The sequence below is a fragment of the Mastigoproctus giganteus genome, chromosome 10 (genome assembly GCF_048544385.1).
Source record: "Mastigoproctus giganteus isolate SK-2022 chromosome 10, ASM4854438v1, whole genome shotgun sequence".
Lineage (NCBI taxonomy): Eukaryota > Metazoa > Arthropoda > Arachnida > Uropygi > Thelyphonidae > Mastigoproctus > Mastigoproctus giganteus.
This window is the reverse complement of record NC_143584.1, coordinates 83,788,172-83,811,150: the sequence shown is the minus strand read 5'-3', so window position 1 is coordinate 83,811,150 and position 22,979 is coordinate 83,788,172. Positions and strand designations below refer to the sequence as shown.

Here is a 22,979-nt window from a genome sequence, read left to right as displayed (position 1 = left end):
AATGACCCTTGTGAACAACTTGTAGATGTGGGATAACAAGCTAATTGGTCTATAATTTGCAATTTCTGATTTATCTCCTTTCTTATGCAGCAAAACTATGATTGCATTATTCCACTGCTTAGGCGTCACACCTTTTCTAATGCACTTTGTGAAGAGCCTTGCCAGTTTTTGTGTTATGTCTCTTCCTCCAAATTTTAACAACTCTACAGTAACTTCATCTTCCCCCGGGGCTTTCCGATTCTTCATTTTCTTCAATGCATGTTCTACCTCATCAGGAAGAATATCGGGTATGTCGTATGTGTTGCTACTTTGCAATCCATCTTCCCCACTGCTGGTATCATTCCCTCGCTCCTTGTATAATTCTCTATAGTAGTCTTCTGCTATTTGAATTATGCTTTCTCTGCTGTTTATAAGTACACCATCGCTATTCTTCAGTTTCAGTATCATTTGTCTTTCTGTATTACTGATCATGGCTGCTGATTTAAATCCTTTGTTTTCCCTTAATGCTTGTTCTACTTTTCTTGTGTTAAATCTTCTTATGTCCTCTCTGAGTCTCTTTCTAATGGCTTTGCATAACTCAGTATACTCAATTTTCTCCCTGTCAGTGTTTTTCTTGCTTTTCATTTGTCGTCTTCGGTTCATCATGACAAGTGTTTCTTGGGGGGGATACAAGGACTAATTTGGGGGGGATACAAGGACTAATAGATTAACAGTAGCCAGTGGCAGAGGTGGAAGTGATTCTTGCACTGCTTCTATTGAAATGAGCAGAAGTCTGAAAAACAGGATGCAGGATATTTCAGAGACTGCTGGTAGTCATTGCGGTACAAGTAAACACATGGGTTGTGTTAGGGTAGCTAAGAATAGAAACAGGTGCATGTATACCTGCGTGTACACCAATGCTAGGAGTTTGGTAAATAAATTTGATGAATTTGAGGTATTGCTCAAAACATCAAAGGCAGATATTGTTGGGATATCAGAGACGTGGTGTCACACAGATATAAGTAATGCGGAACTGGAATTTGGGGAATACAATGTGTATAGAAAGGATAGACGGGACAGGAGGGGAGGAGGGGTCATGCTATTAATTAAGAAACACATAAAGTCCAAGGAAGTGAAGCCAGTCGATATCGATGGACAGGGCAGCGTCGAGTCAGTTTGGTGTGACATAAGCATAGGGAAATCAAAATTGAGAGTAGGAGTGTGCTATAGGCCTAATGACTCTGATGAGTATAATAAGATATTGTACAGGGAAATAGAGTGGGCCAGTAAATTAGAGAGTCTTATAATGGGGGATTTAATTTCCCAGATATTGACTGGAATTTGTGGGTTGGTCACTCGCACACTAGCAAGGCTTTTGTGGATTTATTGGATGATTGTTTTCTACATCAGCATGTTCGTGAGGGAACAAGAGGGAGCAATACTCTTGATCTGATTATCAGTAGTGATTCTTCATGCATTAAGAACCTGCAGATAAATGAACCACTAGGTGGCAGTGATCACAGTGTGTTGAAGTGGGATTTACTCAAGGAGGTAACTACCATCAGAGGTAAAGGGAAGGGTTTTTGTTTTCGTAAAGGCGACTATGATGGTCTGAGACAGTATTTAAATTCTATACAGTGGGACCAACTGATGATGTTACCAACAGCAAACTCAAAATGGGAAGCATTCAAGGAACTAATCTTGGAGGCTACCAGGCTTTACATACCAACTAAGAAATATTGTTCAAGGTTTAGGCCTAAATGGTTGTCAGATGAACTAATGAGACATGTGGCAGAGAAGAAAAATGCATGGGATACATACAAATTAATGGGTGACATGGAAGCCTATGATAGATATAAGTTGGTCTGTAACCAAGTCACAAAGGAGATTAGGCAGGCAAAGGCAGACTATGAAAAATCCTTGGCAAAGGATGCAAAGAAAAACAGAAAAGAGTTCTTTACATACTTGAACTCGAAAAGGAAAGGGATGAATCAGATTGGTCCACTGGATATTGATGGTTCAACAGTTGAGGATCCTGCTCAGGTGGCTAACAATCTAAACGAGTATTTTGCATCTACATTCATGCATGAGGAGTTATTCAGGAAGGAGAATGATGTAGGTAAAGTAAACATTGGCAGTGAGCTGGATGATTTTGTAATAACTGAGAGGAAAGTGGAGGAGAGATTGTTGAGGATAAACATAAAAAAGGCACCTGGGGTGGATGGGATCTATCCAGTTTTATATGAAAGGAGGCAGCAAAGGAAGTAAGCAAACCCTTAGCCATAATTATGAGAGCTTCCTTGGACTCAGGGGAGGTACCTATGGACTGGAGATGTGCAAATGTGACCCCAATTCACAAAGGAGGTTCAAAGGCTGACACAAGTAATTATAGACCTGTTAGTTTAACTTCTGTTCCAGGTAAATTAATGGAGGCACTGGTTAAAGAAGCACTGCAGGATCATCTAGACAAGAATTCAGTTATAGCTCAGACGCAGCATGGTTTTGTTAAGGGCAGGTCTTGCCTGACCAATTTGATTGGATACTATGATGTAGTCACAAAAGAACTGGATGCAGGGAATAACTTTGATATTATATATTTGGATCTTAGAAAGGCTTTTGATACTGTTGCACATGGAAGACTGCTGCACAAATTGGAGCAGTGTGGCATTGGAGGCAAATTGCTGCTATGGATAAGGGGATGGTTGAGTGGCAGAAGACAGAGAGTGGTAATCAATGGACACTGCTCAACGTGGACTAATGTTATTAGTGGAGTTCCTCAAGGTTCAGTGTTGGGTCCGTTGTTGTTTTCGGTGTTTATGAATGATATTGATGATGGGATATCAAGTTTAATGTCCAAGTTTGCAGATGATACAAAGGTTGGCAGGGTCGTTAAGGACAATACTGACGCTATGCTGCTGCAACAGGATCTGGACAGGTTGAACAGATGGGCTGAGAGGTGGCAAATGAGGTTTAACATCGACAAATGTAAAGTGCTGCATATGGGAAACAGTAACCCCAGAGCAACGTATCAACTCTGCGGTACTACACTGACAGTGGTGGAGAATGAAAAGGACCTGGGGGTAATTGTGCAGGCAGATATGAAGTTCTCTGAGCAGTGCAGACGAGCTGCAAGAGTAGCTCATGGTGTCTTGTCAATGATATACAGGAATTTTTCTAGCAGGGATAAGGAGGTGATTATTCCCTTGTATAAGGCAATGGTAAGGCCACATCTTGAGTACTGTATACAGGTCTGGAGGCCTGATTTCAAGAAGGATGTAGAGCTGCTGGAACGGGTACAGAGAAGGGCAACAAGATTAGTAAATGGAACAAAGGGTTGCTCTTACGAAGAAAGGCTTAAGTTTTGCAAATTACAGAGTCTGGAGACTAGGCACCGGCGAGGTGATCTGATAGAGGTGTATAAGGCTTTGAATGGTTTGAGCATGCTCAATGCCAATGGGATTCTTCATCTTTCTCAGAATAATCACCTCAGAGGGCATAAATTCAAATTGAGGAAGGACGGATGTCGGACAGATGTGCGGAAATTTGCCTTAGGCCAGCGGGTGGTTGGTTGGTGGAACCGACTTCCATCACTGGTTGTTGAAGTTGATAGCCTAAACAAATTTAAAGCTCAACTGGACAGGTATTTCGAACGAACGGAGGGGTGAAATGGGAGTGGGTTTTTTTTTTTTTTTTTTTTTGTTTTTTTTGGCTGATGCTGAATAAGCTTGCTTTCTTGCATCATATGCCTCTGCTAATGCTAATGCTAATGCTAATGCTAACTTTTTGTTTTAAGTTATGGAAACTACTGATATCTCAAAGAAATAAAATTTAAAACAGCAGTTATATATAGTTACCAGTAATACACACTAAATCAAAGTTAGCCGACATGACAGCACTGTTCACAGCTGATAATTATTTTGGAAATCAGTGTAGAGAAGTGAAAATATTATCCTGATGCCTCTCTCATGGCACAGTTTTCATTTTAGTTACATTTAGCTAATGACAAAAATGTTCGATACTTAATTTATATAAATAAATTAATATTTTGAAGGCTAAATGCTCAAGGCATATGTTATGGGTTGAAATTAACTATATAATATCAGTGTAAATACACTGATATTATATCAGTTCACTCGAATATCAGTTCCATCAGCGTTTTAGACTCCCAGGTAGCAAGTACAGCTTATCTGGCATATCTGAGAGAATGTTTGTGACAACCTCAAGGACCTAAGTAAACTATGGTGTATTTACACCGACATTATATAATAAATAAATAAAATAAATAAATATTCTCCACTGATAGCAGTAATAAAAAGGTATGGTATAAAATCATGTCATGGCTGTAGCCAGTTGTTTGAAGAGAATATAAAAATGATCTTAATGGAAGGAAAAAAATAAAATAAATAAAAATCAAAACAAAACAGTAACTATGGAAAAACATTGAATTTTGCTACAATAAAGGAGGATTTTAACCAAAAAATAATTCCACTTTTCTGACTGTTCAGGAGCCTTGCGAGGTGTGACTTGAGGTGTGACTGGGAGAACTCTGAAAGTAATATCTCTTAAAAATTTTAATTCCTTGCAAACATTAAGATGTCACAATTTAAGTCTTGGATGGCTGAGGACATTTGTGTAGGAAGGAATCTCTCCAAGTGAACTAGATTATTTAAGATTGGTATCAGGGCAGGCTCGTATTTGAATAAAATAATAGGAATCCTCTAGAAACAAGTATCTTAAAAGTCTGGCCCGAATATTAGGCTTACTATCATCTTTGCTGAGAATGGATCCATCTCTCCTACATCAAGTTAGATATCCTACAATTACCAAAGGGTGGTTCTTTCCTAGGTAGCCAAAATTTCATTATCATTCACCATCAAGGAGACAATATTCTCTTGTAAACACTCTCTTCACTGTACAGTGAGTGGCTGAAGCCATATTTCAGACCCATATAGTAATATAGGATATATGACCATAGTAATAAAGTAGTTGTTATTTTAAGATCAGTACAGGTGAAATGGAAGCTGAACTAAATTTCAATATGATTGATCAATCATATTGAAATTTATCTATATTTCTTATATGATTGATCATTTCAGTGAAGGAGAAACACATTCACCATAATAATGTAAAAATCCACACAATTCCAGTTATCAGTATTATCACAAATGCCATAAGATCGAGTTTACTACCCGTTTATAACAGAATTCACTAACACAAAAACGCAATAAACAGGAAAGTGCAAATTATTTTTGTTTTTTTCGTGACATCCAGAAATGTGCTATAGAAAACTATCACAAAGGCATTCAAAACTGATTCTTATAACGATGAAAGTGTAGATCATTCTCCGGCTAGACTGCGTAGCCTTTCCTCTCAGCCAACAGTAGTATTTGTAAACATGTTGGCCACGTGTTTTGTTTATGCTTACTTTAATTAAATGATTTTTGTGTCGTGCTTATTTGACATAAATTTATATAAAACTAATACAATTTCCATTAAAAAACAGATGGCCTTAAAGAGATTTAAATAGCTTAGTTATATAGCGAAAATTTCAACGGAAGTTGAAATTTTCGCTATATAACTAAGGTCTCGGAACAAATTACGAAAAAAAAAAACAAACAAACAACAATCTATTATTGGGTTCAACTATGATATTTTCACAATACCTCCATTTATTCCTATAGGATGCAAAATATGTGTCCATATTTTTTTCAGTCACCAGCCAGCAAAAACTTATGTAAAGCTGAATTTACGTAAGTCGACTATTACTTAAGTCTGGGAGTGCCTGGCCACTAGCAGACAATTTTTTTTATATCAGCTAAAAATACGATTTTTAGCTGGCATTTCTCGCTGCTCTAAATCTCTCTTGCTGTGGTTGTCTTGGGGTGCAAATATTCTTTATATATTGAATATTATTAGGTTATCAATCTCACTTGCTAAACGAATATCATTATTTTCTTACTTACAGCATTATTTCGAATATTTTCACTAGAAATGACATATTTCTCAACTATGTTCCAAAACAAAAGTATACCACACAGAATCCAAAAGAAGTTTCTAAATATTCCTGCGAGAATCCCATCCATGCACAGAAGAAAAGTTACCTAAATGCAGTGAAAACCAAATATAACTGCAGGATGAAAATATAAAATTCCTATGCAAGGGATGAGAAGAGCAGCGATCACCATTACATTACAGCATATTCAGAACACTACAACAATGATAAATCAGAGCCTCTTTTACATTAGCATTAGCATTAGTAGAGGCATTTGATGCAAGAAAGCAAGTTTATGCAGCATCAGCCAAAAAAAAAAAAAAAAGTAAAATAAATAAATAAAAAATAACCACTTCCACTTCATCCCTCTGTTCGTTCGAAATACCTGTCCAGCTGAGCCTTAAACTTATTTAGGCTATCAACTTCCACGACAAGGGATGGAAGTCTGTTCCACCTACCAACCACCCGCTGGCTAAAGGCAAATTTCCGCACATCCATCCTACATCTGTCTTTCCTCAATTTGAATTTATGCCCTCTCAGGTGATTATTCTGAGCAAGGGGAAGAATCCCATCAGCATTGAGCATGCTCAAACCATTCAAGGCTTTGTACACCTCTATCAGATCACCTCGCTGGTGCCTAGTCTCCAGACACTGTAATTTGCAAAACTTAAGCCTTTCTTCGTAAGAGCACCCCTTTGTTCCATTCGCTAATCTTGTTGCCCTTCTCTGTACTCGTTCCAGCAGCTCTACATCCTTCTTGAAATGAGGCCTCCAGGCCTGTATACAGTACTCTAGGCGTGGCCTGACCATTGCCTTATACAAGGGAATGATCACCTCCTTATCCCTGCTAGAAAAATTCCTATATATCATTCACAATACACCATGAGCTATTCTTGCAGCCCGTCTGCACTGCTCAGAGAACTTCATATCTGCCTGCACAACCACCCCCAGGTCCCTTTCATTCTCTACCACTGTCAGTGTAGTACCACAGAGTTGATACGTTGCTCTGGGGTTGCTGTTTCCCATATGTAGTACTTTACATTTGTCAATGTTAAACTTCATTTGCCACCTCGCAGCCCATCTGCTCAACCTTTCCAGATCCTGTTGCAGCAGCATAGTGTCAGCAGTGTCCTTGACAACCCTGCCAACCTTCGTATCGTCTGCAAACTTGGACATTAAGCTTGATATACCATCAATATCATTTATAAATACAGAAAACAATAAAGGACCTAATACTGAACCCTGAGGGACTCCACTAATAACATTAGTCCACGATGAGCAGTGTCCATTGATTACCACTCTCTGTCTTCTCCCTCTCAACCACCCCTTATCCATAGCAGCAATTTGCCTCCAATGCCACACTGCTCCAATTTGTGCAGCAGTCTTCCATGTGCAACAGTATCAAAAGCCTTTCTAAGATCCAAGTACATAATATCAAAGTTATTCCCTGCATCCAGTTCTTTTGTGACTGCATCATAGTATCCAATCAAATTGGTCAGGCAAAACTTCCCCTTAACAAAACCATGCTGTGTCCGAGCTATAACTGAAGTCTTGTCTAGATGATCCTGCAGTGCTTCTTTAACCAGTGCCTCCATTAATTTTCCGGGAACAGAAGTTAAACTCACAGGTCTATAATTACTTGTGTCAGCCTTTGATCCTCCCTTGTGAACTGGGGTCACATTTGCACATCTCCAGTCCATGGGTACCTCCCCTGAGTCCAAGGAAACTCTCATAATTATGGCCAAGGGTTTGCTTACTTCCTTTGCTGCCTCCTTTAATATAACTGGATAGATCCCATCCACCCCAGGTGCCTTTCTTGTGTTTATCTTCAACAATTTCTCCTCCACTTTACTCTCACTTATTACAAGATTCTCTAGCTTACTGCTAGAGTTGAATACACCTCTGGCATTCCCCTCACTGAATAACTCCTCATGTGTGAATGTCGATGCAAAATATTGATTTAGTTTGTTAGCTACCTGAGCAGGGTCATCAACAGTTGACCCATCGATATCAAGTGGACCAATCTGATTCATCCCCTTCCTTCTAGAGTTTACATAAGTAAAGAACTCTTTGCTGTTTTTCTTCGCATCCCTTGCCAAGTATCTCTCGTAATCTGCCTTCGCCTGCCTAACCTCTTTTGTAACTTGATTACAGATCAACTTATATCTATCATAGGCTTCTGTGTCATGTGATAATTTGTATGTATCCCATGCATTTTTCTTCTCTGCCATATGCCTCATTAGTTCATCTGACATCCATTTAGGCCTAAACCTTGAACAATATTTCTTAGTTGGTATGTAAAGCCTAGTAGCTTCCAAGATAAGTTCTTTGAATGCTTCCCATTTTGAATTTGCTGTTGGTAACATCATCAGTTGATCCCACTGTATAGAATTTAAATACTGTCTCAGTCCATCGTAGTCGCCTTTACGAAAACAATACCCCTTCCCTTTACCCCTAATGGTAGTTACCTCTTTGAGTAACTCCCACTTCAGAACACTGTGATCACTGCCACCTAGTGGTTCATTTATCTGCAGATTCTTAATACATGAAGAATCACTACTGATAATCAAATCAAGAGTATTACTCCCTCTAGTTGCCTCCCGAACATGCTGATGTAGAAAACAATCATCCAATAAATCCACAAAAGCCTTGCTAGTGTGTGAGTGACCAGCCCCCAAATTCCAGTCAATATCTGGGAAATTAAAATCCCACATTATAAGACTCTTATTTACTGGCCCACTCTATCTCTCTGTACAGTTTCTTATTATACTCCTCAGAGTCATTAGGCCTATAGCATACTCCTACTCTCAATTTTGATCTCCCAATGCTTATGTCACACCAAACTGACTCGACACTGCACTGTCCAGCGATGTCGACTGGCTTCCCTTCCTTGTATTTTATGTGTTTCTTAACTAAGAGCAAAACCCCTCCTCCCTTCCTATCCTGTCTATCCTTTCTGTAGACATTGTACTCCCCAAATTCCAGTTCTGCATTCCTTATATCTGTGTGACACCACGTCTCTGAAATCCCAAAAATATCTGCCTTTGATGTTTTGAGCAATACCTCAAATTCATCAAATTTATTTACTAAACTCCTAGCATTGGTGTACACGCAAGTATACATTCACCTGCTCTTCCTCTTAGCCACCCTAACACAACCCATGTGTTCACTTGTACCCCCATGATTCCCAGCAGTCTCTGAAATATCCTGCATCTTATTTTCCAGGCTGCTGCTCATTCCAATAGAAGCAGTGCAAGAATCACTTTCTCCTCTGCCAGTGGCTACTGTTAATCTATTAGTCCTTGTATCCCCCCAATCTAGCAGTTTTCCGACCCACCTAACACTGCCTCGATAGCATCAGCAAACATTCTTGCACCCTTTCTATTTAAGTGTATCCCATCCCTGTAGAAGCAGTCTCTCCTGTTAACAAGTACAGACCAGGCTGAAAAAAATTCTACCCCTTGAGCCCTGCACAATCTTTCCAGGGCCGAATTGATCGACAGGGCTCTCATCATATACTCCCTCCTATCGTGTCTGGGCAGAATTGCAGACACTTTCAAATTCAACCCTAATTCACGGCTTTTTTTCATCAGTGACCTGTACTTGTTAAGTAATTCCGCCGGTCTCCTACTCTTAATATCATTAGTGCCAATGTGTACAACTATATCACCTTTTGTGCCCTTAAAATATGATATCCGCTCTACAACGTCATCAACCTTTGCCCCTGGCAGACATACCCTGGTCCTGTTCCATCTATCCTTTTTACAAAGCATATTTCCCGTTTCCCTGACAATAGAGTCACCAACAACTACTAGTTCCTTTGGGGCCAGCGCATTCCGCCTTGGGGGTTGCCGCTCTGTTGCGCGATGACCAAGTGCAAGCTCTGGCATTGGTGTGGGCAGCTGAGAACTTGATGGGCCCCTCACTTGTAATCCTTCGAGGGCATCCACCCTGTCCTTCAAGTTCTCATATAGGCCCATAACAACGTTGAGGTTGTCGCCTGATTTCCTTACACTCCTTGCATCGCGCACATACAAAGACATCCCCCATGGCAGTATCATGTCCCATACCTGACTGCTCCGCAAAGATCAAGCAAATAGTGCATCTTAAAAGGCTGTGATTCAGAGGGCAACTGCCCCCCCTCAGTTCTCCTCTGAGCCACAGCATTCCCATTAGCTTGAGCCTTTTGCTTTGCTGCTCTGGTTTGAGTCATGATTTCGATTTACTTTCAATAAAATTTCAATTTCAGTACAAAATTAAATCCTAAACTTGTATCCCAACACAGTTATAACGCTATATTTATGTTTCAGTAACGAGTGTTATCTACGAAATCTACGAGTGTTATCTACGAAATATTTACATTTCAGTAACGAGTGTTATCTAGGAAATATTTATGTTTCAGTAACGAGTGTTATCTACGAAATATTTATGTTTCAGTAACGAGTGTTATCTACATGTCTGATAGTCACCAGATCCAAAGGAACCACCAGAAAAATATTTTCCATCAGTGAAGAATTTAATATCTCAAAACTTTATAGAAGATGCACAGAAAATTCCCTTTTTTTTTCTGTATAATAAATACATTTATACGAATTACATAATGTGTATCCACTGTAAACAAGGCAGTGACTAAGCAAAATATCATTTCTTTAAAGTCACACTTTTTGTGACTATTTTCTTCTGATCTACTAATTCTCTCAATCAACTGTTAACAAAACTATTACTAGCATTCTGAAAAAGTAGCCAGAAGCAACCCACTTTATACTCCTTTGAGTGACTTATGAGAAACACAAAGGTGTATTATAAAGTAGTGCATATATCTGCTACATAGGAGAATGCCTTGGTGTGTGATAGGTGCAGCGTGTCAAGAAATTAGGTGGCAACTCAGCATTATGATGGGTGCTTATGAGAGTTGGAGTTGGGTAGTGCCCTTGAAGGTATTAAAATGGGGGACCCATCAGGCTCTCAGCTGCAAAACTCAATGGCAGAGCTCACTCTTGTGCATCAGTCAACTCAGCGGCAATCTCCAAGGCAGAATTCGCTGGTCCCAAAGGAGTTGCTTATTGTTGGTGACTCTATTGTCAGGGGAAACAGGTAATATATTGTGTAAAAAGGATAGGTGGAATAGGACCAGGGTACACCTGCCAGAGGCAATTTGATGATGATATCATCTTTTAAGGGCACAATAGGTGATATTGTGGCACTAATAACATTAAGAGTAGGAGATCTGCAGATTTACTTGACAAGTACAGGTCAATGCTGAAAAAAAGTGAGTTAGGGTTAAATTTGAAAGTGTCCCAGACAGTATAGGAGGGAGTATATCCTGAGAGCCTTGTCAAACAATTCTGCTGGGGGGGGGGATCGTGCAAGTCTCATGGGGTATAATTTTTCTCAGCGAGGTATGTGCTTGTCAATAGGAAAGACTGCTTCTACAGGGATCGGATAAACTTAAATAGAAGGGTGCAAGAGTGTTTACTGATGCTATCGAGGCAGTGTTAGGTGAGTCGGAAAACTGCTAGCTTGGATTCACAGGTTAATTCATAGATTGGAGGATTCACAGAATAAAAGGTTAATAGTAGCCGCAAGCAGAGGTGAAAGTGATACTTGCACTGCTTCTATTAGAATGAGCAGTGACCTGGAGGGCAAGGTGCTGGGGGGGCTTAGGAACTGATGGGAGTCATCATGAAACAAATAACTACATGGGCTGTGTCAGGTTAACTAAGAATAAGAATAGGTGCATGTATACCTGCATATATACACCAATGCTAGAAGTATAGTAAATAATAAATAAATTTGATGAATTTGAAGTTCTGGTTAAGACATCAAAGGCAGATATTGTTGGGATATCAGAGACACGGGGTCACACAGTGCAGAATTGGAATTTGGGGAGTACAAAGTGTTCAGAAAGGATAGGAAGGGAGGAGGGGTTATGATGTTACTTAAGAAAAATATAAAATCTAAGGAAGTGTATCCAGTTGACATTGATAGACAGTGCAATGTTGAATCAGTTTGGTGTGACATAAGCACTGGAAAAGCAAAATTGAGAGTAGGAGTGCATTATACGCCTAATGACTCTAATGAGAACAACAAACAACTGTACAGAGAAATAGAATGGACCAGTAAATCAGATTGTTTTATAATGGAGGATTTTAACTTTCCAGATATTGACTGGAACTTATGTGTTGGTCACTTGCACACCAGCAAGACTTTTGTGGATTTATTGGATGATTGTTTTCTGCAGCAGCATGTTTGAGAGGTAACCAGAGAGGGTAATACTTTACATCTGGTTATCAGCAGTGAATATTCATGTATAAAACATTTATAGAAAATCGAACCACTAGATGACAGTGATTGCAGTGTATTGATGTGAGTTTTACTTAAATATAGAATTACCATCAGTGGTAAATGGAAGGGTTTTGCTTCCGTAAAGGTGACTATAGTGGTCTCAGACAGTTTTTAAATTCTATACAGTGGAACAAAACGATGATGTTACCAACATCAAATTCTAAATGGAAATCATTCAAGGAATTAATATTCAAAGCTACTAGGTTTTTCATACCAATTAAGAAATACTGTCAAAGGTTTAGGCCTAAATGGATGTCAAACGACCTAGTGAGACTTGGGACAGAGAAGAAAAAATGCACGGGACGGAACAATCATATTGTTCCACTTGATACTGATAGTTCGACAGTTGATGATCCTACTCAGATAGCCGATAACCTGAATGAGTATTTCACACCTACATTCACATATCAGGAGTTAATAAGTGAGAAAAATGCCAGCAGTTTAACAAACTGTAATAGGGTTCTTAATGATTTAGTAATAACTGATATCAAAGTGGAGAAAAAATTGTTGAAGTTAAACATAAGAAAGGCACATGGAGTGGATGGGATCTGTTGTCTGTTTGTTATTTGGTTTTTAGGAGCATTAGCAACTAAGGCCATATTGCCCCGGGGATATGCGGTGGTCATTTCCTGACCTTTCTGCATCCTCCATATTTGGTGGTCACAGGCTCAAACCCCAGTCTAATCAAGAAGCGTGAGCTATGCACTGCTGCTCCAGCCCACTTGGCTATGGAGGCACCAAAGGTTGGGATCTATCGAGTTATATTAAAGGAGGCAGCAAAGGAAGTAATCAAAGCTTAGCCATAATTATGAGAGCATTCTTAGTCTCAGGGGAAGTTCCCATGGATTGGAGATGTGCAAATGTATCCCCAATTCAAAAAGGTTGATCTAGGGGTGACACGAGTAATTCCAGACCAGTTAGTTTAACATCTGTTCCAGAGAAAATAATGGAGTCACTGGTTAAAGATGGATTGCACGTCATATAGACAAGACTGCAGTAATAATTCAGACACAGCATGGGTTTGGTAAGGGAAAATCTTGATGTGGTTACAAAGGGACTGTATGCAAAAAATAATTTTGATATTATATACTTGGATTTCAGGAAAGCTCTTTACACTGTTGCATGGAAGACTACTTGTACAAATTGGCGCAGTATGGTAATAAGAGCAAGTTGCTAGAATGGATAAAAGGATGGTTAAGTGGGAGAACACAGATCGTGGAAATCAAGGGATGCTGCTCTTTGTGAACTAATGTTATTAGTGAAGTCTCCCAAGGTTTGGTGTTCGGCCCATTGCTGTTTTGTATATTTATCAATGATATTGATAAAGGTATATCAGGCTTAGTGTCGAAGTTCGCAGATGATACAAATATTGGCAGAGTTGTTAACGACAGTAATGACACTGTGCTACTGCAAAAGGATCTAGAAATTTTGGGCAGATGGGCTGAGAAGTGGCAACTGAAGTTTAACATTCACAAATGCAAAGTACTGCATATGGATAGAAGTAACCCCAGAGAAACTACACTGAGGGTGGTAGAAAACGAAAAAGACCTCGAAGTAATTTTGCAGTCAGATATGAAGTTTTGTGAGCGATGCAGACAGGCTGCCAGAGCAGGTCATGGGGTATGGTCAATGATATAGAGGAATTTTGCCAGTAGGGAAAAGGAGGTGATTATCTCTTTGTATAAGGCAATGGTCAGGCCACACCTTGAGTACTGCATACCAGTCTTGGAGACTCATTTTAGGAAGGATGTAAAGTTGCTTGAGTGTGTACAGAGAAGGGCAATAAGATATGCGAAAGGAAGGAAGGGATCCTCTTAGCAAGAAAGGCTTAGGTTTTGCAAATTGCAGTGGCTGGAGACTAGGCACCTGCGAGGTGATCTGACTGAGGTGTATAAGGTCTTCAATGGGTTGATCATGTTGAATTCTGATGGGACTCTTCTGCTGGCTCAGATTATGAACCTGACGGGGCATAACTTCAAATTGAAGACAGTTGTAGAATACATGTACAGAAATTTGCCTTTAGCCAGCAGGTGATTAATTGATGGAACAAACTTCCATCTTTCTTTGTGGAATTCGATAGCTTAAATAAATTCCAGGAGGAACTGGAGAAACTTTTAGAGGGAACGGATGTGGGATTTTTTTTTTGTTGTCAATGCTACATAAGCTCGTATGCTTACTTTTTGCATCACATGCCTCCATTACTAATACATGTTCTGTAATTAATTTATCTGATATATCATGTTTTGCACAAAAGCAGATAAAAAGATATTTTTGTCTAGAGTTAACAAATTAGGATTGTTTTAAATATAATACAGCACCATATACAGTGAAACTTCCCTTTAACGGACAGCCATGGGGAACGAAAATGTGTCCGTTAGAGAGAAGTGTCCGCTAACAAGAAGTCTCAGGGAGAAAAAAAAAAAAAAAAGAAAGAAAAATCGTTAAACGTTTAATGTAAAATTAAATTAAAATATATACAGATTTTGAACAATATTTTTGTAAATAATATACAATTACATACACAAGAGATAAAGAAAAATCGTTAAACGTTTAATGTAAAATTAAATTAAATTATATACAGATTTTGCACAATATTTTTGTAAATAATATACATACAATTGTGCTATGCATATTATGACTTTATCTTAAGAAAAATACATACAGTAGTCACTTATTTTCTTCTGCACCTTCTTCCGGCTGATAATTTTGTTTTCAACATTTGTTTGGAGTGAAGAAACCATTGAAAGTCCTTCAGTATCTTCTTCAGCTGCGAAAAACATTTTTAAACGATTGATTTGTATGAGCGCCTCTTCTATTTTCATCGGTGGTTCGTCGTTAATATGTTCTTCGACAGAATGACCTCCTTCCATTTCTTCATCCTCATGAGGAACTTCTTGAAAAATATCGATGATAATGTCGTTGATATCTAGAGCACAATCTTCTGTAGTGAGGTTCGAGTCTATATCTTTGTAGCCAGGGTCACTTGTAGCTGAAGTATCGTACATTATCAATAGATGTTGAAGTTCTTGTTCTTCTTCTTCTTGGTGCTTCACACTGCTGTTCACAACTTCAATTTTTGCGTTTGAGAAGCCAGACTTTAGAAAACAGTTCGCAACAGTTTGTTTTCTAATTGCGTTTACTGAAGAGGAAATCCATTGAATCGCATCTAGGATGCTGATTTTCTTTGCAAGGTCACTCGCACATGTTACATCGTTCATGTTTGCAATGAGATGTCTTAAAACACGTTTTCTGTAGTGAAGCTTAAAATTTTTTATTATCCCTTGATCCAAGGGCTGACACTCTGCAGATGTGTTTGGTGGAAGAAAAACGATTTGAATGTTGGACAATTCAATGTGCGGGTGAGATGCAGCATTATCCATGAAAAGAATAATTTTTCTGTTTTGACGAATCATGTTTTGGTTAAAGTGACTTATCCAGTCGCTCATGATATCTCGTGTGATCCACGCTTTTTTATTAGACTTCCAGTCAACATTCAAAAGACTCAACTTTATGCCCTTGATACAACGAGGATTTTGTGGTTTTCCTATAACAAGAGGTTGTTCAAAGTCTCCCAGCATATTTGTACACAATAGTACAGTCAAGCGTTCCTTAGAAATTTTTCCGCCCTGGCACTTTTCGTTTTTTAGACTCATTGTTTTTTCAGGAAGAGCTTTAAAAAAACAACCCTGTTTCGTCACAGTTGTAAATATCCTTAGCTTCAAAATCACAACATAAATCTTCCAATTTGACGGTCCACGCTGTTACAACCCCAGTATCAACAGATCCACCTTCACCACTTATGGTTTTCCAAGAAATTTTATGGCGAGTTTTGAACTTGTCTAGCCATCCCACAGAAGCTTTGAACTCATTTACTCCCATAGATTTTGCAACCTCCAAAGCCTTTTTCCTAATAATAGGCTCATTAATGGGAATTTTTTTAGCACGTGCGCGACAAAACCACTCGTACGTAACATTGTCAATTTGAAGTCCAACAGTTTTCGGGAATGATTTTTGAACCTGATCATTTCCGTGTTGCCAAAATTGTTTGAGCAGTTCATTTTTTTTCTTTAGGATGTCGCTTACCTGCGTCTTCCCAATTTTGAATTTTGCAGCGAGATTGCGAACACTATTTTTTTGCCGCTCATACGCATTAATGAGTTCGACTTTATCTTTTAAAGTTAAATGTTTACGAGAAGACATTGTGCACTTCACACGACACTGAACAAAAATGAAAACTGAAACTCAAAAGACGAAAGGCCGACCAAATTCGCCCCACCCCCTGCACACACCGAATTCATCAGAAGTTTTACACGTGCCTTAAAAATTCTTGAAAAAGGGTTTACAACCGCGACGTAAACCTTGATAAAAATCAGAGAATCGGAAATAGATTGAGGCAATATGTGGAAGAAACGTTCCTAGAAAAAGGGCCGTGAGCTCTCCCGCAGTCCATTATGGGGAAATCAAATTAAGTGCTAATCTAAACAAAAACAGTGCAGATTGCCTGTCCGCGTCCGTTACAGAGAATGTCCGCTAGACAGAAGCTGCAAACACGTTAAAACCAATGGAGGTGAGTTGGGGAATTTGAAAATGTCCGTTGTATAGATGTCCGTTGACAAGAGGTGTCCGTTAGGAGAAGTTTCACTGTAATGTCAGATGTTATATAAGACAGTGTTATGAGGTTAAGTAAATCCAACTTGCTTACCGAATTTGTTTAAGAGAATGGTGATGACTTATTAAACATAATTTGCAAAGTTCTATGAATGTTAAAATCAATTAGCTAATCTAATCATTTATGACAAAAAACCATAATGATTACACTGCACTACCCAAATGATCAATATGTTCTTGTGTCATAAATACCAGTTTGCCTGCATATTTTTAAATTGACTGAAAAGAATTTTTGCCCTTCTAGAAGGGAAATCAAAATGTTTAATATACACGTAAGTTAGTTAAAAACCAGTTATACAAATGGATTAACAAAAATCTAATTTAATGTAAAAGAAATTAAATTTGAGAGTGAGAGACATTTAGTTAAACAATAACTTTCCCTGATGCGTATTAAAAGTTTTGGTAATTGTGATTTAAATTATTCAAAAAATAATTTAATTCACAACTACCAAATTTCAGTAATTTGTCTTCCAATTTTATAATTAGAAAAAGGCACAAACGAAACAAAAAAAAGCAATTTTTACCTTTATTATTAAATGAACATTATCTGGCGTTCTCTCTTTGAGTAATACCTGCTTCAACAAGTTATTGAGAGATTCCATTGTAACTGAAAAAAGATGACTGAAATCCAAGAAGTCTTCACTAGCTTCTTCTCGTGGTCTGTGCAGTGACCAGTCTTCTACTGTAGGATACACTGTACCAACCGCTGTCTGAATCAAGGAAGTTCTCTCTTCAAAGGTTAAAACTGGATCAAGGGTTCTAAGCAAAATGTTAAGAACTACTTACAATTTCTAAATAAATAAACAAACATTTATACACAACATATAAATATTGTCACACAATGATCACTGAATTATGATCACCCTATCCATAATGGAACATAATTAAGAGCTCACAGTACAAAACGTCCAACAGCTTCCTAGACCAGAGCAGTGGTATATTGCATCTGAAAACAGGCCTTGTGTGTCGGGTTTCATTATATCATTAAAGTTTCTTATGATGACAGTCTAACTGGTTAAAATAAATTTATTAAAATAAAAATGATATATACATAAGATAAAAGCATTAAAATACAATAAGATAAAAGCATTAAAATACAATAAGATAAAAGCATTAGCATTAGTAGAGGCAATTGATGCAAGAAAGCAAGCTTATGCAACATCAGCCAAAAAAATAATAAAAATAAAAAAAATAAATAAAAAAATAAAAAATAACCACTTCCACTTCACCCCTCTGTTCGTTCGAAATACCTGTCCAACTGAGCCTTAAACTTATTCAGGCCATCAACTTCCACGACAAGGGATGGAAATCTGTTCCACCAACCAACCACCCACTGGCTAAAGGCAAATTTCCTCACGACTATCCTACATCTGTCCTTCCTCAATTTGAATTTATGCCCTCTCAGGTGATTATTCTGAGCAAGAGGAAGAATCCCATCCGCATTGAGCATGCTCAAACCATTCAAGGCTTTATATACCTCTATCAGATCACCTCGCTGGTGCCTAGTCTCCAGGCTCTGTAATTTGCAAAACTTAAGCCTTTCTTCGTAAGAGCACCCCTTTGTTCCATTCACTAATCTTGTTGCCCTTCTCTGTACTCGTTCCAGCATCTCTACATCCTTCTTGAAATGAGGCCTCCAGACCTGTACACAGTACTCTAGGCGTGGCCTGACCAGTGCCTTATACAAGGGAATAATCACCTCCTTATCCCTACTAGAAAAATTCCTATATATCATCGACAATACACGAGCTACTCTTGCAGCCTATCTGCACTGCTCAGAAAACTTCATATCTGCCTGCACAACCACTCCCAGGTCCTTTTCATTCTCTACCACTGTCAGTGTAGTACCACAGAGTTGATACGTTGCTCTGGGGTTGCTGTTTCCCATATGTAGTACTTTACATTTGTCAATGTTAAACTTCATTTGCCATCTCTCAGCCCATCTGCTCAACCTTTCCAGACCCTGTTGCAGAAGCATAGTGTGAGAAGTGTTCTTGCCAACCCTGCCAACCTTCGTATTGTCTGCAAACTTGGACATTAAGCTTGATATACCATCATCAATATCATTTATAAATACAGAAAACAATAATGGACCCAATACTGAGGGACTCCACTAATAACATTAGTCCACGATGAGCAGTGTCCACTGATTACCACTCTCTGTCTTCTCCCTCTCAACCACCCCTTTATCCATAGCAGCAATTTGCCTCCAATGCCACACTGCTCCAATTTGTGCAGCAGTCTTCCATGAGCAACAGTATCAAAAGTCTTTTTAAGATCGAAGTATATAATATCAAAGTTATTCCCTGCATCAAGTTCTCTTGTGACTGCCTCATAGTATCCAATCAAATTGGTCAGGCAAGACTTTCCCCTTAACAAAACCATGCTGTGTCTGAGTTTTAACTGAAGTCTTGTCTAGATGATCTTGCAGTGCTTCTTTAACCAGTGCTTCCATTAATTTTCTGGGAACAGAAGTTAAACTAACACGTCTATAATTACTTGTGTCACCCTTTGATCCTCCTTTGTGAATTCGGGTCACATTTGCACATCTCCAGTCCATGGGTACTTCCCCTGAGTCCAAGGAAGCTCTTATAATTATGGCTAAGGGTTTGCTTACTTCCTTTGCTGCCTCCTTTAATATAACGGGATAGATCCCATCCACCCCAGGTGCCTCTCTTGTATTTATCTTCAACAATTTCTCATCCACTTTACTCTCAGTTATTACAAGATTCTCTAGCTTAATGCCAGAGTTGAATACACCTCTGGCATTCCCCTCGCTGAATAACTCCTCATGTGTGAATGTCGATGCAAAATATTCATTTAGTTTGTTAGCTACCTGAGCAGGATCATGAACAGTTGACCCATCGATATCAAGTGGACCAATCTGATTCATCCCCTTCCGTCTAGAGTTTACATAAGTAAAGAACTCTTTGCTGTTTTTCTTTGCATCCCTTGCCAAAGATTTCTCGTAATCTGCCTTCACCTGCCTAACTTCCTTTGTAACTTGGTTACAGATCAACTTGTATCTATCATAGGCTTCTGTGTCACGTGTTAATTTATATGTATCGCATGCATTTTTCTTCTCTGCCATATGTCTCATTAGTTCATCTGACATCCACTTAGGACTAAACCTTGAACAATATTTCTTAGTTGGTATGTAAAGCCTAGTAGCTTCCAAGATAAGTTCTTTGAATGCTTCCCATTTTGAATTTGCTGTTGGTAACATCATCAGTTGGTCCCACTTTATAGAATTTAAATACTGTCTCAGTCCATCGTAGTCGCCTTTACGAAAGCAATAACCCTTCCCTTTACCCCTAATGGCAGTTACCTCTTTGAGTAAATCCCACTTCAGCACACTGTGTTCACTGCCACCTAGTGGTTCATTTACCTGCAGATTCTTAATGCATGAAGAATCACTACTGATAATCAAATCAAGAGTATTACTCCCTCTAGTTGCCTCCCGAACATGCTGATGTTGAAAACAATCATCCAATAAATCCACAAAAGCCTTGCTAGTGTGTGAGTGATCCACCCCCAAATTCCAGTCAATATCTGGGAAATTAAAATCCCCCATTATAAGACTCTCTGATTTACTGGCCGACTATTTCCCTGTACAGTTTCTTATTATACTCATCAGAATCGTTAGGCCTATAGCACACTCCTACTCTCAATTTTGATCTTCCAGTGCTTATGTCACACCAAACTGACTCGACACTGCACTGTCCAGGATGTGTCGACTGGCTTCACTTCCCTGGATTTTATTTATTTCTTAACTAATAGCATAACCCCTCCTCCCTTCCTATCCTATCTGTAGACATTGTACTCCCCAAATTCCAGTTCTGCATTCGTGGTGTAGCACAGGGTATCTGTGCGACACCACGTCTCTGAAATCCCCACAATATCTGCCTTTGATGTTTTGAGCAACACCTCAAATTTATCAAATTTATTTACTAAACTCCTAGCATTGGTGTACACGCAAGTATACATGCACCTGTTCTTTTTCTTAGCTACCCTAACACAACACACGTGTTTACTTGTACCCCAATGATTCCCAGCAGTCTCTGAAATATCCTGCATCTTATTTTCCAGGCTGCTGCTCATTCCAATAGAAGCAGTGCAAGAATCACTTTCTCCTCTGCCAGTGGCTACTGTTAATCTATTAGTCCTTGTATCCCCCCAATCTAGCAGTTTTCCGACCCGCCTAACACTGCCTCGATAGCATCAGCAAACATTCTTTCACCCTTTCTATTTAAGTGTATCCCTTCCCTGTAGAAGCAGTCTCTCCTGTTAACAAGTACAGACCAGGCTGAAAAAAATTCTACCCCTTGAGCCTTGCACAATCTTTCCAGGGCCGAATTGATTGACAGGGCTCTCATCATATACCCTCTCCTATCGTGTCTGAACAGAATTGCACAGACACTTTCAAATTCAACCCTAATTCACGGCTTTTTTTCAACAGTGACCTGTACTTGTAAGTAATTCCACCGGTCTTCCGCCTTAAAATACAATAAGATAAAAGCATTAAAATACAATAAGATAAAACAGTTAAAAAAATAATAATAAAAGCATTCAAATACATAGTAGCTTTTGAAGCCAAGTGCCTCTTCATCAGCTAGTCTGTGAATGGTGTACTTCAGTATACATTGATGGTTACGATAGCACAAATCAAGCTGGGCATGATCATGTATCATGAGTCTGGTGTCAGTAAAGCAGAATTACGTATACGTGATGATCGCCAGTGCTCATCGCACTGCAATACAGTACATTCTATAATAGGTTGTAAGTGTACTTTCCTCGTACGATTCATAGTACCAGGCGCCTCCGAAGCCAGGTGTGGGCAGGAGCAGCAGTGCATAGTACACACTTCTTGATTAGACCGGGGTTCGAGCCCGTGACCACCGAATACAGAAAGGTCAGGGAACGACCACCGCACATCGCCGGAGCAATATGGCCTTAGTTGCTAATGCTCCTAAAAACCAAATAACAATAACAACAGTCATAGTACCATTATTGGTGGCTATGTGTAGTGCTTCAAGCCATAAGCACTGGTGGTGATCACATGAACAGTCGACGATTTCAATATCCCATTGGGGATCAAGATTGTGCTGCTCAACCCAATAATGTTCAGTGACTGCAGAGCATTCAAAATTAGCGGTTTGCAGAGCAAAAAAGGCGTGCCCCTGTGCTGGAAACATTCCTGGTACAAGTGCAGAGTGGCGCGCCCGTTACTGTCCTCAGCTCCATATGCGAGGTGCATGTCGGCCATTTAAACGTTTGAATACTCGTCCATCCTACTGCCTCGGGAACCGGTTTGCAAATGCTGAACCAGCGGGATTGCTGTTCACGCAACCTCCCATTCAACATCCTCTACCGCATGACGAAGGCATTTCGGACCCTGCAATGCTATGTGTTCCGGTAGAGGACGTTGAACAGGAGGTCTCGTGAATTAAATACAATTTAATTGACAATTAAATTTAATAAGATTAATAAATTTTACTGATTAATTGATAATACTATATTATACTAAGCTAACAGATTTCTAATACAGTGCTACGTGTTTCACTATCTAGTTTTACGTTAAACCTTACTATCTACTTTGGGATATATGTTCTATCATATAACAGTGGCAGCAAGTTATGAACGGTAAATCTACACATACTAAATATTAATTAACTTTAAGAATTACTATCTAAATTCAAAATGAACCAAGGAGTTGACTAGATCTATAAGCTACTTATAGATAATAATTTAATATAACAATTAAGTCAATAAAACTGCTAAATATTATTAAAAACTTAGTTGTACAATAGATGTGTGGAATTTGCCTTTAGCTAGTAGGTGGTTGATTGCTGGAACAAACTTCCATCGGTTGTTGTAGAAGTTGACAGCTTAAAAAAATTCAAGGCAGAACTAGACAAACATTTGGAACGAATGGATCAGTGAAATGGGATTGTTTTTTTTGGCTAATGCTGTATAAGCTTGCTTTCTTGTATTA

General features: G+C 38.9%; 1 protein-coding gene across 4 annotated transcripts in view; it reads right to left on the bottom strand.

The window, feature by feature from the left end:
• Positions 1-22,979, bottom strand: part of c11.1 (maestro heat like repeat family protein c11.1) — a 1,259,325-nt gene that overhangs the window by 627,119 nt on the left and 609,227 nt on the right. For all 4 annotated transcript variants that reach the window (XM_090383553.1, XM_090383554.1, XM_090383556.1 and 1 more), the window contains exon 22: positions 17,509-17,743. In XM_090383553.1, the coding sequence (XP_090239679.1) occupies positions 17,509-17,743 (235 nt within the window). The remainder of the gene's footprint in view (positions 1-17,508; positions 17,744-22,979) is intronic.